At 42.1% G+C, this 18,772-nt stretch overlaps 1 protein-coding gene across 3 annotated transcripts in view; it reads left to right on the top strand.

Annotated features, from left to right (window-relative positions):
* The first annotated feature begins 1 nt into the window (after window position 1).
* The window catches only part of LOC122558555 (diacylglycerol O-acyltransferase 1-like), a 177,894-nt gene continuing 159,123 nt past the window's right edge, over window positions 2-18,772 (top strand). The window contains exons 1-3 of one of the 3 annotated variants that reach the window (XM_087996050.1): window positions 2-150; window positions 3,467-3,554; window positions 12,395-12,435. In XM_087996050.1, the coding sequence (XP_087852176.1) occupies window positions 2-150; window positions 3,467-3,554; window positions 12,395-12,435 (278 nt within the window). Of the gene's footprint in view, window positions 151-3,466; window positions 3,555-12,394; window positions 12,436-18,772 lie in introns of those variants that run through there. The other 2 variants (XM_087996049.1, XM_087996051.1) reach the window with 2 other exon arrangements.

Raw genomic sequence — 18,772 nt, 5'->3', positions numbered from 1 at the left:
AATGGCGAGTCACGCGGAGGTTCGTGACACCTCACCAAAGTTGAGAAGGAAGAGTACTCCTCGATTTTCTAACATACACGTCAGGTCTCGGACCATGGAGCGGTCCAAGTTCTACGAGGACCTGGTGGAGGAGATGCGCCGGAAAATGTGGTGAGTGTTCGAGGACAAGGTCACACCTGGGTAATTCTGTCTGCTGCGCATGTGCATGACCATCGCGTCCATTCAGTCCAGTTGGAGAATTCATGGGATAGTTAAAGCAGGAGGAGACTTTTCTGTCTGTGGGCTCCGCAAGAGTAGTTCACCCAATTCCACAGTCCCCCCGTCTTCTGATTATTTCAATTGAATCTGTCTCCACAATATTGCCATGTAGCGTAATCCAAATCTCCACCGCTCTCTACATCCAAACATTCCCACGCAACCCTTACCACTTTTGCCAATGGCATGAAATTTGGTTTTCGCTGATTCTCTGACCTTCTGTCAGTGAGAACAGTTTTATTCTATTTAACCTGCCCAGACTCCTCATGATTTTGAACACCTCTCTTGAACTCTTTAATTTTCTGAGGATAAAATCCACGTGACAAAATTTCTCATACCTGGAACCATTCTTGTGAATCCTTTCTGCATCCACTTCTGATGCTTCTGCGTCCTTCCTAAAATTTGGTTGTTAGAATGGTTCAGTTATTCTGCCCAAATGTTTTATGAAGGTTTGTCATAACTTAATCGTTTTTTGTACTCTACATCTTTAGGAATCCAGGATACTGTGACCTTTACTAACTGCCATCTTCAGTGATGCATAAACATATATTCAAGGTTTGCTAAAGATTTGTAGATTAGAGTGGTGCTGGAAATGCACAGCAGGTCAGGGAACCTCCAGGGTGGAGAGGTAAATGGGTGAAGGGGGTGGGGCTGGGGAGAAGATAGCAAAGAGTACAATGGGTGGATGGGGGTGGGGATGAAGGTGATAGATTAGGGGGAGAGTGGGAAGGGAGATTGACAGGTAGGACAGGTCATGAGGATGGCAATGAACTGGAATTTAGGAACTGAGGGGGGAAGATTTGTAGCTCAGGTGCCGGTTGTCCTAGTTGTAAGTATGTTCGCAGAGCTGGGAAGTTGATTTGCAGACGTTTCATATCATCTTGAAGACTCTGTGGAGCTGCTCCTCTTCTCTTCGCAGGTCGAGAGTGATGCACTGTGTTGTAGTCCTTTTCGATAGGTTCCTAATGCATCTTCTCTTGTGTGTTCGGGTCGTTGCTGTCACTAGCCACTAAATGCCACAACCAGCTGCTCCTAGAGGCCATACACACAGATGACATGGACCACAAATTCGACTGGGACAACACAACGATCATAGGACAAGCTAAACAGAGGGCAGCCAGAGAATTTCTAGAAGCATGGCACTCATTACACAGACTCCACCATCAAACACATAGACCATGACCCAATTTACTGACTCTACAATGAACAACCAGAACTGGCAACTGGAAGCAGCAGGAATGGAACCAAAGAAATTTCAGAAGGCACAGTACAGCAGCGCTTCACAGGAGGCTCCGAAGCACTGAAGATGTCACCTAGACTGGATGAAACCTCAGCAAGTCAACTTCCCAGCTCGGCGAACACACCCACAACTATGATAAATATTTTTTCTTGGTCTCTATATGCTACACCTCCTTTAGAATTATATTGTTTTTACATTGCCTGTCCTTGTTCTTCCTACAAAATAGATTTAACACTTTCCTCCATTAAATTCTATCTTCCACTTGTCCACTATTCACCAGACTGTCCTCTTGAAGTCTGTTCTACTTAAGTTCTCCTGACACACTTCACAATGCCTTCATGTTTTCTGTTATTTTTAAATTGTACCCAATTCACTCAATTAGGATCTGGAATGCTAAGTAAAGATGTGGTGGAAGGGCATTTCAAAGTATTTGAGACAAGTACTTGAGAATATGATATTTACAGGGTTATAACAAAAAGGACTGATATGAGACTAAGCATAACACCTAAGTATAATAAAGATCCAGCATATAGAGAGTGCGAAAATGATCTCCTGTGCTGTAAGTTCCCCTGAATGTCAATATCTCATTATAACCATACAGCTGTTCAATTATAGCAACTGGAACAAAAATCACAAGTAAAATATTTAATAGTTTGGTTTTTTGCAATTTTTAACCCAAATTTGTAGGGTTTTTTTTTCCCAGTGGGCTATTCAAATTAAAATATTATTTGTCCATGTTAGTCCTGGTACATGTGCTCAGGAACTTTTAAAAAGTGTTATTGCACTGTCCAACTGTGTCATGCCTTAGTGGTCAACTAATCCAGGTTTAGTGTACAATGTCTCCAAATTCTGACCATTTCCAAACCTTGTGATCACCATCAACAACAAAACTAAACTTGCATTTATATTCCTGTTATGGAATAAACTCTGATCTGAGCTCTCAATGTCTCATTGAATGTATTAGTTAACAGTTGTTTTTACCCCAGTACAATAACCAGCATGTTAAAATCTTTGTTCGCCCTCGCTAACAACGGTGAATGAAACAAGAAATTATTGCAGTGCAGAACAAAGCCATTGCACCCATTATGTCTCTGCTGTCCGTTGTCTGAATGAGAAATTCACCTAATGCCATTAGGCCACTACCTTTCCATTTAGACCAATCATCAATTATATTGGTTTGCCTTGGGGAAGTACATTCATCCCTTTCTAATAACAGTAATATTTCCTTTTGAATATTATGATTTAACTTGCCTCTGCAATATTGTTGTTAAATTTTAACTGCCTGTTGTAAAAAAGTTATTCCTCGTTTGCTAACTGCTTTATATCCATTCCATTATTCTTGATCATTCCGCAAATAGTCACATTTCAAATATTCTATTAGTAATTTCTAAGGAAAACTGTCCCAACTTCACCAGTCTGGTTCCAGCGATGAAGACATTCTCATGAATGTTTTCATTATTCAGTCAATAGCTTCATATCTTGCCTAGTTTAGAACAAAATTAAGTCTCATGGACAAATACATGTTAATTAAGGGAAACCAGCATTGAGGGATAATTGTATTTCTAACTTGCTAGAGTTACATGGACTTCAAAAAAAATTTGATACAATGCTGCATTCTGCACGTAGATTCATAGCTTGTGGAATAAAAGGACAATAGCAACATGGATATGATGTTTCCGAAAGGAGTGGTTAATTTTTTTTTTTAAAGTTTGGTGCAATGTTTGTAGAGTACCCCGAGTGCCACAATAGTTAGCTTTTGACTGAGTCTACTCCTCCCTGTTCTGAAATTTGCATACGTAATAACTGCCTGTTTTGCCCTTATGTGTAATGATGTTTATATTGAAGGAAATATGGTGACACGTGGAATTTACTGATCATCACATTTGACACCACGGGAAGATAGTGCATGAAGATACTGCTATTTCATACCATTTGAGTTGAATGATTTCTTGAATTTTTTTCTTCTTCTAGTTGCCATAAAAATCGAGAATCCTTACTTAGCTCCTCCAGTGGATTTTTCAACTATCGTGGGATGCTGAACTGGGCTGTGGTTGTGTTGGTAGGTATCATTCTCCTATCCAAAAAAGGGACACTTCTGTTTTAAATGCTGTATGACTCTATAACTTGTTAATATTCTCCAACTGAATTTAATGGTTCTGGATTAGTGGGGCTGGAAAAGCACAGCAGTTCAGGCAACATCCGAGGAGTAGTAAAATCGACGTTTCGGGCAAAAGCCCTTCATCAGGAATACAGGCAGAGAGCCTGAAGGGTGGAGCGATAAGTGAGAGGAGGGTGGGGGTGGGGCGAAAGTAGCATAGAGTACAATAGGTGAGTGAGGGAGGGGATGAAGGTGATCGGTCGGGGGGGCAGGGTGGAGTAGATAGGTGGAAAAGAAGATAGGCAGGTAGGACAAGTCATGGGGACAGTGCTGAGCTGGAAGTTTGAAACTGGGGTGAGGTGGGGGAAGGGGAAATGAGGAAACTGTTGAAGTCCACATTGATGCCCTGGGGTTGAAGTGTTCTGAGGCGGAAGATGAGGCGTTCTTCCTCCAGACGTCTGGTGGTGAGGGAGTGGCAGTGAAGGAGGCCCAGGACCTCCGTGTCCTCGGCAGAGTGGGAGGGGGAGTTGAAATGTTGGGCCACAGGGCGGTGTGGTTGATTGGTGTGGGTGTCCCGGAGATGTTCCCTAAAGCGCTCTGCTAGGAGGCATCCAGTCTCCCCAGTGTAGAGAAGACTGCATCGGGAGCAACGGATATAATAAGTGATATTGGTGGATGTGCAGGTAAATCTTTGGATGTGGAAGGCTCCTTTAGGGTAGTCACATGGATCATATCCATTTTTTTATGCTTTTAGCAGTGTTTCTACACTTAGTGATCTTACTAATACTTTGTGGTGATACTTTTTATTTTTTTTAAATTAACATTTGTATTGATTTTAGTGACTTATGTAAACTACTGAGTTTTTCTAGCATGGTGTTTTTGAAACCTCATGTCATATCACTCTCTCTCTGAGGAACACCGTAACACACTGGTTTATGTGTGTAAAGAACGGAATATTTCACCACCTTGACTTCCAAACACAGAATACCTAAAGCATGAAATGTTTGGCCCATGATGGAAAATTTACTTAAAGTTGAACCAATATATTTTTCTGCAAATTATGTAAAACTTGTGCAATGCATAATACGTGGATATCAATAGAAGTTCAATCTCTATATTCTGTAAGGTTTTTATCGATATTACTGTGTACAGGATTCTTGAATTTATATATAGAGGCATACATAATAATAGCATCAAATAGCACTCCGCTCGAGTGACACCTGGGCAGGACTGGGACTAATGTCCTTTGGGGGTACTTGGTAGAATGGTTGATTGGGGACAGTTTGAACTAGTGTGGCAGAGGGATTGGGACCAGAGGAATAAGACAGTAGATACGGAAATCGAGAGAAAGGTAGAAACCAAGGCAAACATGACTATGAACAGGCAGGGAAACGCTGCTGAAAAGAGCAGGGGATGTGTTTCAATGTGAGATGTATAATAGACAAAGGAGATGGACTTAAAGCTTTGGTTAGTACTTGGAACTATGACATTATTGCGATTTCAGAACCTTGGCTGAAAGAGGGACAGGGCTGGCAGCTGAATGTCCCTGAATTTAGATATTTTAGGTGTGATAGGGGATGTAAAACGAGTGGGGGAGTTGTAATAGGATAACTAGAGAAAAGTTTAGCCCACTCAAGGACAAAGGAGGAAAGTTATGCATGGAGTCAGGGAAAAAAAGGGTTAGATTCTTGATCAGTACTTTGCATCAGTATTCACCGAGGAGAGGGACATGACAGATGTTGAGGTTAGGGATGGATGTTTGATTACTCTAGGTCAAGTTGGCATAAGGAGGGAGGAAATGTTAGGTATTCTAAAAGGCATTAAGGTGGACAAGTCCCCAGGTCCAGATGGGATCTATCCCAGGTTACTGAGGGAAGCAAGAGAGGAAATAGCTGTGGCCTTAACAGATCTCTACAGCACCTGTGAACATAGGTGAGGTCCCGGAGGTCTGGAGAATTGCTAATGTTGTCCTGTTGTTTAAGATGTATAGCAGGGATAATCCAAGTAATTATAGACCGGTGAGCCTGATGTCAGTGGTAGGGAAGCTGTTGGAGAAGATACTGAGGGATAGGATCTATTTACATTTGGAAGAAAATGAGCTTAAGTGATTGGCAATATGGTTTTGTGCAAGGAAGGTCATGCCTCCCCAATTTAATAGAACTCTTTGAGCAAATGACAATGTTGATTGAGGGAAGGGCTGTAGATGTCGTATATGGATTTCAGTAAAACATTTGATAAGGTTCCCCATGGTAGACTGATGAAAAAAGTGAAGTCTCATGTGGTCCAGTGTGTACTAGCTAGATGGACAGCGAACTGGCTGAGCAGCAGGAGACGGTAGTAGTGAAAGTGAGTTTCTTAAACTGGAAAACTGTGACCTGTGGTGTTCTACAGGGATCCATGTTGGGACCACTGTTTATTAGATTAGAATAGATTACTTAGTGTGGAAACCGGCCCTTTGGCCCAACAAGTCCACACCAACCCGCCGAAGCGCAACCCACCCAGACCCATTCCCCTACGTTTACCCCTTCACCTAACACTACGGGCAATTTAGCATGGCCACATCACCTAACCTGCACATTTTTGGACTGTGGGAGGAAACCGGAGCACCCGGAGGAAACCCGTGCAAACTCCACAGTCAGTTGCCTGAGGCGGGAATCGAACCTGGGTCTCTGGCGCTGTGAGGGCAGCAGTGCTAACCTCTGTGCCACCGTTATTTGTGATTCACATAAAAGACGTGGAAGAAGGTATAGGGGGTCTGATTTGCAAGTTTTCAGATGACACTAAGATTGGTCAAATAGCAGATATTGAAAGGGACTGCCAGAAAATGCAGCAGAATATAGATTGGAGAGTTGGCCAGAGAAATGACAGATGGAGTTCAATCCAGGCAATTGAGAGGTGATGTATGTTGGAAGATCCAATCCTAGAGCAAACAAATATGGTAAATGGAAAAGTCCTGGGGAAAATTGATGTACAGCGAGATCTGGGTGTTGAGATCCCTGAAAGTGACAACGCAGGTCAATAGAGTGGTCACGAAGGTATATGGCATGCTTTCCTTCATCAGTTGGGGTATTGAGTACAAGAGTTGGTAGGTCATGTTACAGTTGTATAGGACTTTGGAATACTGCGTACAATTCTGGTTGCCACATTACCAAAATGCTGTGGATGTTTTCGAGAGGGTGCAGAGGAGGGTCATTGGGATGTTGCCTGGTATGGAGGGCGCCAGCTGTGAAGAGAACTAGAGTAGGTTAGGATTATTTTCATTAGAAAGATGGAGTTTGGGGGTGTGGTGGGAAACCTGATTGAGGTCTACAAAATCATGAATGGTGTAGACAGGGTGGATAGCAAGAAGCTTTTTCAGAGTGGGGGACTCAGTTACTAGGGGTCACGTGTTCAAGGTGAGAGCAGAAGTTTTAAGAGAGCTATGCATGAAAAGTTCTTTATGCAGAGACTGGTGGGTGCCTGGAACACGTTGCCAGCAGCAGTGGTAGAGGCAGGCATGATAGTCTCATTTAAGATGTATCTAGACAGATACATGAATGGGCAGGGAGCACCGGCCTTAGAAAATATGTAACAGATTTAGGTAGAGGCTCTGGATCGGCACAGGCTTGGATGGCCGAAAGGCCTGTTCCTGTGCTGTACTTTTTTTGTTAGTATTCTGTTCAACTCTGGATTCCTTATTTTGTAGAAGGATGTCAAGATCTTGAAAGGATGAAGAGAAGATTTAACAATGATGCTGAGGATATGAATCTTCCCTTGTCTGTTGTGAGAACATTTTGGGACTTTTTTTTTGTATTCACTCATGTGATGTGGACATTGCTGGTTTGCCAGCATTTATTGCTCATTCTGGCTGCATTGAACTGAAGAGGCTTGCTAGGCCATTTCAGAGGGCAGTTGAAAGTCGACTGCATTCCTGTGGGTCTGAAGTAACATATAGGCCAGACCGTGTGAGGATGACAGATTTCCTTCCCTGAAGGAAATTAGTGAGCCTGATGGTGTTTTCCAGACAATTTACAATAGTTTCACAGTCATCAATAGATTCTTAATTCTAGATTTTTTTTTTAGTAAATTCATCTAAAACTTAACTACACTTTCTTTTGTCAACATGACATCCCTAGGTCAGCAGTGCTTATATCATGGAGTACCACAGACAGCCGATTTTTTTTTTTCTTTTTCTTTTTCTTTTTTTCTGATTATCTCACACAGCACCATTTTAACTGCACCAGCCAATTAATTAGTGTGCTGGATTTTTTTTAACCACTACTTTGTGTGTGAATTTAAGAAAAATGTGGACAAATTTCATTTTTTACCTCTGATTTCTTAAATCCATGTTCTACATCCTGAAAGTCATTTTGTGGATTGAAGTGCCATTTTGAGACACTGAAGTAGAAAATTTGGTTGATATCCACAGTCAGACCTCCAATACTTTACCACTCAGCACCATTTTCTACTTGATCATTTAGCCAAACAAGTCTTTTGAAAATATATTTCAGTGAAGCATATTGGCGAAGGTACAGTAGTGGTATCATTCTTTACAATCTGAACGTCAATATTTTGGATGTTAAGAGATTGAGAAGGTTTTGTTCTTCTATTGTTCCTACCAAAGTAAATAATCTTGTATTTCTTCACATTTTGCCCCAACCTGCTCCATTGTTGCCTACTGACTGAACCCATCTACATCCCTTTTCAGAATCCTTGGACTGGCCTTTGTTTCTGTCAGGGATGTAATAGAGACTCACCAGGCCTGAAAAATATTGACACTGGGCCAGATTGCAGGCTTTCCAGTATTGATTTCATCTTTAGGGGAGGGTAGGACTGTGAACCTGCCAGAATCCCCATTTGTTTGGAGAACTCATTAAGAGATTGTTAAAGTGGCATTTATGTTTAATGGGGCACAAGGACTACATTCAAAACTGGGAAAGAAAATGTTAAGGGGGTTGGGTGCAGAGAATGGATTCAGTCATGGCTGCCCCAGGCAATTACTGTGTGCCATTAACATTTTAAAATGTATAAAAGGTGATCATTTAGTTACAAATGCATGCCATTAGGCCTGCACAGATGTGTGGAGACCAGGCTTCTTATTATTTAAACACAAAAACTGCAGAAAGCTCCATTACAGAAGTATTTAGGGGTCACTTTTCATAAATCACAGAAAACTTCCATACTGGTTCAGTTAGAGTTGTAAGCATGGAAACAGACCCTTCAGTCCAACTTATCCATGCTGACCAGATACCCTAAATTAATCTAATCCCATTTGCCAGCATTTGGTCTATATCCCTCTCAAAGCTTCCTATTCTTATACCCAATCAGATGCCTTTTAAATGTTGGAATTGTACTAGCCTCCACCATTTCCTCTGGCAGCTCGTTCCATACATGCACCACTCTGTGGAAAAAAATTGCCCCTTACGATACCTCCTATACCTTTCTACTCTCACCTTAAACCTATGCCCTCTAGTTTTGGACTCCTTTTTGCTGGGAAAAGACCTTGTCTATTCACCCTATCCATTCTGCTCATGACCTTATAAACCTCTGCCTGCGTTGCTTCAAGAAAAATAGCCCCAGCCTATTTGGTCTCTCCCTATAGCTCAAACCCTTTGTAAATCGTTTCTGCACCCTTTCAAGATTAGAAACATCTCTACTGTAGCAGGGAGACCAGAATTGAACGCAGTATTCCAATGTGTTGTACAGCTACAACAAGACTTCCTAACTTCTATACTCCATGCGCTGACCAATAAAGGCAAGCATACCAAACACCACCTTCACTATCCTGTCTACCGTGACTCCACCTTCGAGGAATTATGAACCTGCACCCCAAGCCTCTTTGTCAGGCAACACTCTCCAAGACTCTGCGATTAAGTGTACAAGTCCTGCCCAATTCTCCCTACCAAAATGCAACACTTCACATTTATCTAAATTAAACTCCCATCTGCACTCCTCTTTATGTCCACTACACCACCAACTTTGGTGTCATCTGCAAACTTAGTGGCCATACCTCATATATTGATATACAAATCATTTAGCGAAAGTATGGTACTGGAAAAGCACAGCAGGTCAGGCAGCATCCAAGGAGCAGGAGAATCGATCCTGATGAAGGGCTTCTGCCCGAAACATCGATTCTCCTACTCCTGTGATGTTGCCTGACCTGGTGTACTTTTCCAGCACCACACTCTCGACCCTAAACTCCAGCATCTAATGTTCTCACTTTCTCCTTTATATCAATTACAAAAAGCATTGAATAATAGGCAAATTAGCCTTTATTTCAAAGGGAATAATTTATAAAAATAAGGATGCTCTTGCTGAAAACCTATACAAGGGACTAATCCAATCTTAAGTGGAAAACTGATCATCTTTGTTCCCCATATCTAACAAAATATATTGGTATTAGAAACAGTTCAGAGAAGGTTCACTCATTGATCCCAGGTATGGAGGACAGGTTGAATAATTAGGCTTCTACTAATTTCGGTTTCGAAGAATGAGAGGCGACTTAATTGAAACATACAATATTCTTAGGGGCCTTGACAGGGTAGATGCTGAAAGATTGTTTTACCTTGTGGAGAGACCAAGACCAGAATGTATAATCTTCATGCAAGGGGTCACCCATGAGGATTTTTTTTTCTGTAATAAATCTGTGGAGTTCTTTACTGCAGAGGGCCTTTGAGGTTTAGTTGATTAGCATATTCAAGACTGAGACAGGTCATGTGGATATGACAAGGAGTGGATGCTTGTGGATGTGATGCCAATCAGTGAACTGCTTTGTCCGGGATGGTATCAAGCTTCTTGGGTGTTGTTGGAGTTGCATCGTCCAGGCAGTTAGGGAGTATTCCATCACGCTCCTGACTTGTGCCATTGAAGTGCAGTTTGAAGAATAAATCAGAAGACTGGATGCCAACAAATAACAGCTGCAACAAAAAAGGACAAAACTACAGGTTTTGTCTGAATGCATTTGAAACAAAATGAATATACTGCAATAAATACAATCTGGCTTAAAAATGTAGCTTTGATTGAGAGGTAAGTGGAACTAATTAGGTAGGGAGCACACACGCAGATATTAAAATTATTTGAAGATGAGATTTGTATGCAAGGAGTTCACCATTTAAAGGCTCCTTCACAACTAGCAGGAGAAGCCAGCAAGTTCCACTTTGAAATTTATATACATCTAAAGGAGATGTGGAGACAATATGCACTTTCTGTGACTGAATTTAGTAGAACAGTACTTAGTACAGACAATATGTTAATCACTGAAAAAAGGGGCTGAAAAGAGACACGACTCCACCATACCCATGTGAAAATAAAATGTTAAGTACAGGAGAGATCTTGCAATGGTTAAAACCAGGTGTGTCAACTTGTAAAAAGATAGTGAAGATCCTTATCACATAAATAAGATTGGATGCAAGTTCAAGTGGCACTCATAAAATAGAGAAATGAAACATCTTAACAGATCTTATTTTAGGATTCTTTTAATATTGAAAGAATAAATAAAGAAATAAGATGAAAGAAATTTCAGTAAAAGAGCTAAAGGCATCACAAACAAATTGACTAAATAAAAGCTCAGAAGTTCATTCTGGAATTTTCACCAAATAATTAAGGAATAATGTTTAATGATGTAGGACTACATGAATGTAGGAGAAACCTATATAGAGGGTTAGCACCCACATTTTCAAAGCAAGGGGTATCTGAACAATATAAAAATAAGATCCCTTCACTGAAATTTAGAAGTATTAGGAACCCTCAGGTAATGCTTACTGGAAGAAGATATTTAAATAAATCAGTGATTTAAGGTAAAACTTGTTTTAAATGTTGATGTACTAATTTTGAATATTTTTAAATAGTCAGTATTCTTGAATAATTACGAAGGACATCAAACTGGATTCTGTTAGATTTGTTTTTTTAGTGGTTTTTGGCATAGCAGTTTACTTATTAACTTATTGACCGAGATTATCAAGCAACACACTAAAATTGTAAAGTTAGTAAATCATCTCATTTAAGTTTTTGCTGTTAAAACAAAAACAAGCCTCAACTCTCAAAATCAATATATTGTGGATGCTAGAAATCTGAAATGAAGACAGGCACAGTGGTTCAGTGTTAGCACTGCTGCCTCAGCGCCAGGGGCCTGGCATCCGTTCTATACTCTCATGACTGTGTGTGTGTGTGGATTGGCTGTGATAAATTGCCCATTGATTAGCTGTGGGAATTGCAGGGTTATTTGCGGGGGGTGGGGGTCCGGTGGAAAGCCCTTTGAAGGGCTGGACTCCATGGGCCAAATGTCCTACTTCCACACTGTAGCGATTCTATGAAAACAAAGTGCTGGAGAAACTCAGCAAGTCTTGCAGCATCAGGAGAGAGAAGCTGAGTTAACATTTTGAGTCTTGTATGACACTTCTTCATAACTCTTGTATACGCCAAAAGTAATAAATATATTCTGGAGAGAAATTCTAGACCCTATAAATATCTGCAATGTTTATAGCATAGCTAAGGCTTATCAAAATTAAGGAGTCCATTTGGAGGAATGTAACATTCTTTGGCAGCATCTTCTATTGTGAGATAGTTGTCTTAATCCTACAGATGCAAGAAAAACATTTTGTGGGATTGAGTAGCTTGAACTCAGCAGCCTAAATTTATTGGGAAAATGCTCCTGAGCTAACTTACATTTAAATAAGAGTTAAATGTTATAAATCTGTTCAGGGAGGACATATTGGACAGGACTAAATGCACATACCATATCTTTTATTAGACAGATGCAATAGAATTAATTAAAGTCGAACTGTTATTAATGTATTTATATTATTTTTCTTATTCTTACTCAGATATTGACTCATGCACATATTGTTTTGGAAAATTTGATCACGTACGTATTATACCTATGATTATGAACTGTTTCTGCTTTAAATATTTCAATAGTCTTTATTATTATTTGGCTTTGTGACTAGAAAGCTTTCTACCTTATTTGCAATGAGAAAGTGGGTCCAGGAGATGCATTCAGTTGAAATGAATGTGCTTCTGTCAAATCCAAATGTTAGAATTTATCAAAAAACAGAGTCAAAGATCAGTAAGATTACAATTAAATAAGTTATCCATTAGTTTAGATTCTAACTCCAGTGGACTGACTTTCTAGCTACTGTACCTATGTATATTGAATAATGTGATTTTGCATAGGAAAACCAGAATGGAGGATTACATGCCTCAACAGAGTCTGGCCAATTTTCTCTCCATTAACTTAAAAAAGATGAGAAATCAGAGTCTTTACAACCAATAAACAGTTTAGAGTCATAGAGATGTACAGCATGGAAACAGACCCTTCGGTCCAACCCATCCATGCCAACCAGATATCCCAACCCAATCTAGTCCCACCTGCCAGCACCCGACCCATATCCCTCCAAACCCATCCTGTTCGTATACCCATCCAAATGCCTCTTAAATTTTGCCATTGTATCAGCCTCCACCACATCCTCTGGCAGCTCATTCCATACATGTACCACCCTCTGCATGAAAAAGTTGCCCCTTAGGTCTCTTTAATATCTCACCCTAAACCTATGCCCTCTAGTTCTGGACTCCCCGACCCCAGGGAAAAGACTTTGCCTATTTATCCTATTCATGCCCCTCATAATTTTGTAAACCTCTATAAGACCACCCCTCAGTCTCCGCTCCAGGGAAAACAGCCCCAGCCTGTTCAGCCTCTCCCTGTAGCTCAGATCTTCCAACCGTGGCAACATCCTTGTAAATCTTTTCTGAACCCTTTCAAGTTTCACAACATCTTTCCAATAGGAAGGAGACTAGGGGAATTGCATGCAATATTCCAACAGTGGCCTAACCAATGTCCTGTACAGCCGCAACATGACCTCCCAACTCCTGTACTCCATACTCTGACCAATAAAGGAAAACATACCAAATGCCTTCTTCACTATCCTATCTACCTGTGACTCTACTTTTAAGGAGCTATGAACCTGCACTCCAAGGTCTCTTTGTTCAGCAACACTCCCTAGGACCTTAGCAGGACTTATACGCTTAATGGTAAGATTTGCTTTCCCAAAATGCAGCACCTCGCATTTATCTGAATTAAATTCCATCTGCCACTTCTCAGCCCATTGGTCCATCTGGTCCAGATCCTGTTGTAATCTGAGGTAACCCTCTTCGCTGTCCACTACACCTCCAATTTTGGTGTCATCTGCAAACTTATTAACTGTTCCTCTTATGCTCGCATCCAAATCATTTATGTAAATAACAAAAAGTAGAGGGCCCAGCACCGATCCTTGTGGCACTCCACTGGTCACAGGCCTCCAGTCTGAAAAACAACCCTCCGCCACCACCCTCTGTCTTCTACCTTTGAGCCAGTTCTGTAATCAAATGGCTAGTTCTCCCTGTATTCCATGAGATCTAACCTTGCTAATCAGTCTCCCATGGGGAACCTTGTCGAACGCCTTACTGAAGTCCATATAGATCACATCTACTGCTCTGCCCTCTTCGATCTTCTTTGTTACTTCATCAAAAAACTCAATCAAGTTTGTGAGACATGATTTCCCACGCACAAAGCCATGTTGACTATCCCAAATCAGTCCTTGCCTTTCCAAATACATGTACATCCTGTCCCTCTGGATTCCCTCCAACAACTTGCCCACCACTGAGGTCAGGCTCACTGGTCTATAGTTCCCTGGCCTATCCTTACCATCCTTCTTAAACAGTGGCACCATGTTTGCCAACCTCCAGTCTTCCGGCACCTCACCTGTGACTATCGATGATACAAATATCTCAGCAAGAGGCCCAGCAATCACTTCTCTAGCTTCCCACAGAGTTCTTGGGTACACCTGATCAGGTCCTGGGGATTTATCCACGTTTAACCGTTTCAAGACATCCAGCACTTCCTCTGTAATCTGGACATTTTGCAAGATGTCACCATCTATTTCCCTACGGTCTATATCTTCCATATCCTTTTCCACAGTAAATACTGATGCAAAATATTCATTTAGTATTTCCCCCATTTTCTTGGCTCCGCACAAATGCCGCCTTGCTGATCTTCCTGTTCTAATTTCTCTCTTTATAGGGCCATAGAGATGTACAGCACGGAAACAGACCTTTTGGTTTAACTCGTCCATGCCAATCAGATAACCTAAATTAATTTAGTCCCATTTGCTCATATTTGGTCCATATCTGTCTGAATCCTCCCAATGTATATACCATCCAGATGCCTTTTAAATGTTATTACAGTACCAGTCTCCACCACTTCCTGTGGCAGCTTGTTCCATACGTGCACCACCCTCTGCATGAAAAAGCAACCCCATAGGTCCCTTAAGTGTTTCTTTGCTAACCATAAACCTATGCCCTCCAGTTTTGGACCATGTCCTCCTCTTCCCCCCCCCCCCCCCCCCCCCACCACCACCTCAAAAAGGAAAAGACCTTGTCTACTCACTCGATCCATGCCACTCATGCTTTTATAAACCTCTAGAAATCATTCTGAAGATCTTATAGTGTTGTCACTCTCTGGTGCCATCTTAAAACACAGAAAAATACACCAAAACATAGAATGTAAAGGCAGAAAAGTGAAGAAATAATGAAATAGTGTTCAACCTTAGTTTTTCTTGTTAAATGCTCTGCCATGGATCTGCTGGCCAGCACAATTCCCCTTTGCAGCATTGCCACTGCTGGAATGAAAATTGCCACTCTTAGGTGCCATTGTAGCTTCACTGATACCCTTGCCACAATGAATCCTCTGGACCTCACTAATGCAGATGCCAGTGGCTCATACTCTACTCTGCTGCCATGAGTCCACTTAGGGCCCACACCGCCGATACAGCTGCTGCTAATGCCACCGGATCTCATACTAGGACCAAACTCTCCTCTGTAGCTGCCTGCATAATCTGCACTGGATGCAGTTGCTGCCCGTCGATGCAGAAACCATTAGGAACCTGCTGCCATCGAGTGTTTACTTCTGGGCCTACTCACGTCTGTGTTGGCCTACTGTAGTCTGTGCTCGTTTCACTTACCGCTATTGATGCTGTTGCTGCAACAGAGCTTGTCAACAAGAAGTAAGTAAAAATGGGGGAATAAAAGACAAGAAAAGGGAACAAAAAGAAACAAAACAATAAAAAAGTGGACTGTGTTACCCTTTCTCTAGTGATTGTGATTTTCGTGAGCTCCTCCCTTTCTTTCATTTATTGATTTAGCACTGTTTCTGGGAACCAAGGTGTACCCACTGCACCATAGCTGTAGACAACTGGGAGCTCTGGTAGTCCCTGTGTCAGATTCCGAACTAAACCCTGCTGGCTTTGTTCTCACCCATTCGACACCAGAGCAGGGTAATCCCTCCAAAGAGGAACGGGACAGCTACATCACTGTGGAGATTAGATTAGATTCCCTACAGTGTGGAAACAAGCCCTTCAGCCCAGCAAGTTCACACCGATCCTCTGAAGAGTAACCCATCCAGACCATCTTCGTCTGACTAATGCACCTAACACTAATTTAGTATAGCTAATTCACCTGATCTAATATCTTTGGACTGTGGGAGGAAACCAGAGCACCTGGAGGAAACCCACGCAGACGTGGGGAGAATGTGTAAACTCCACACACAGTCGCCCAAGACTGGAATTGAACTCTGTGTGGTAGCACTACTAACCACTGTGCTACACCAGACTGGCGGAGAGTATCCAGAAGCGTGCCCGCACTCTGGGGATGCAGGGAGTCCCCAGTGACGAGACTGTGGATGAATGGACATTGGGTAATTCAATAAACCTTTAAAGTAGGTATTAAAATCGCAAGTATTAAGGTGTGCAGCATTAAATCTATTATGTGATGTGTTTCCACATTGGCTTACCTGGCCAACGTCAAACCAGACCTCCTGTTTCTGCAGGACCGTGCTATACCATATCTCTGCAACTATAGGAGATGGTTGAGCCTATTGGCCCATTGGCTTTCAATTTGGTTGGGGAAAACTATAGTCATTCTTCTGGCCTGTGTATTCTGCTGCGAGAAGACAATTTAACCATTACCCAAGGTTAAGGAGATGGAGGGTGGGGTGTATCCTTATAGCAGACGTTACACACCGAAATATTCCTCTGAGATTAATTAACATATACACATTGGTGGAACTGAGTGAATGGCTGCCTGTCCTGCAGCAGCTCCCACTGCTCATGGCAACATCCAGACCGGTCACTGGATGGAAACTTCAAATGCATCATTGATGTGGTTGAACAATCTGGAGGTGCTGGTATGAACTGGACTCCACATCCAAATTCCTGATGGAAACAGTTGAAGTCACCAAGCTGCACGACATCTTCAGTACCCCTGCAGATAGAGTGCAGTGAAGTAGCACCTCGTTGTAGCCAGACAAATCCGTCTGCTGAAGCATTGATTTCCTGTTTACATCCCGTATGTTGTCGGCCAGCTCCACTGATGTCAAGCCAGTGTTCTTCTCTGACCACTGCCTCCTGCTGGCTGATTGTCACATACAGGATGACCGACATGCTGGCAAGGGAATGTGGAAGTTAAAATGTTGTCCCTTAAAAGATTGAGGGGCTCAAAAGGGATTACACACGTTAGAGAACTATGAAGCCCCTCTTTGAGTCTCCAGTGGACTGGTGGGAAACAATCAAAGGGAACATGAAGAGGTTCTTTATTGTCAAAGGTGTTCAGAAGGTGAGAGGGAGGCGAGCAAAACTGTCCAAGTTATAGAATAGCATGCAGATCCTATTCCTGCTGCAGACAATGAGGGTCAATGTCATGGAGGATCTCCAGGAGGTGAAGAGCCAGCAAGCCTTGCTCTTTGCCTCAGATGCCTCCAAGATAATCTTCTGGTCTCGAGTCAGCACTGTGGAACAGGTGAGACATACTCATGTTTCATCTTCTAGAAGATGCATGAGGAGAGCTCGGTCATCAGCATTTTGAGGGAAGAAGATTGCTCATTAGCATTATCTCAGTCTGACATCCTGAGGATCAGCAAATCCTTGTATGCCAGACTGTAGGATACAAGGCTCACAAACCAGCATTGCTGCCCAATCTTTCCTGTCCTCTATCATGGAGGCCTTGGACAACAGCATGCGGGAGAGACTGGACAAGTCATTATCTCTCCCTGAGCAGAGTCTCAGTCATTTGGCAAAATGCCTCATCACCAGAACTTTCCAACAAGCACCAAGACATCATTTGGCTGGTGATGAAAAGGGAGATTTTGTGAGCTCCTTTATGTACAGCTAGTCAGCCTGCACGACTGTATGCTGCCCACAACGTGTCTGCGGAGAGGGGTGAGGGGGGTGGGTTGAGACTGTCATACAGTTCCATCTGAAATGTTCCTTTGCAAAAGAAGTTCTGGACGAAAATGCAGTGGTTTTTTGTTGAAGTTTGTCCCAAGCAGCTCTGTGAGGCGAGACTCTATGCTGTATACTTTGTTCCCCAGGATGCGCAGTGTGACAAACATCAACTGTGCCTGGAGGACCATCAACTTGGTGAAAGGTGCTATTTGGTGTGCCCAAACTTTGGTCTTCCAGAACAAGGAATTGACCCCAACTGTGTTGCAAACTGCAAATTCCAAGGTCCAGGACTACAGTGCGTGCCTCAGCACTAAGTTTGGGGCAGCTGCCGCCAAGGTGCTGTGGAGAAAGACCCCCGTCTGAAGTCTTTCTGCTGAAGGTAAATGGGGATCCGTTCAGTTATTGGACCCCCCCAATGCCTCAAATATAATTGGTTCTGATATAGTGCGATAGTTCTGTTTTTGTGCAACCTTGCATTATAAGAAATAGCACAACAGCATTGCAATTTTAACTAATGGGGCCGGAATCGTATTATAGCCAATACAAGTAAGGAAAGTTCATGAGATATGAATAAAGGTCTAAATTCTTTGATCATGTTAAAGCCAAATCGTGTTGAAGAAACACATCTTATAACCGAACCAATTGTTTATGTAAATAGGGTGGCACAGTGGCTCAGTGGTTAGCACTGCTGCCTCACAGTGAAATAAAAAAAAGCTCAGGACATTATTATTCTACACCTCCATTGTGTTTCCACGAGGTGAAAAAATTGATAGTGAAGTCTGTAGTGAAGGGTATGGACGCATTCCTGTGCATCCTGTGGGGATCTTCACCTACTCTATCTCCTTGTTGAGGCTGTACAACAGCCTCAGAGGTTCCTGTTGTCGCTGATGAAATGGGATTAACTACTTGCAGATAAAACTGTCAGAATGTTCAAAGAGGAAATAGCAAGAG

The sequence above is a fragment of the Chiloscyllium plagiosum genome, unplaced genomic scaffold, assembly GCF_037043375.1.
Source record: "Chiloscyllium plagiosum isolate Xiang-an unplaced genomic scaffold, Cpla_swu_hap1 HiC_scaffold_17, whole genome shotgun sequence".
NCBI lineage: Eukaryota > Metazoa > Chordata > Chondrichthyes > Orectolobiformes > Hemiscylliidae > Chiloscyllium > Chiloscyllium plagiosum.
The sequence above is the reverse complement of the archived record's forward strand: the minus strand, read 5'-3'. Positions and strand labels throughout refer to the sequence as shown.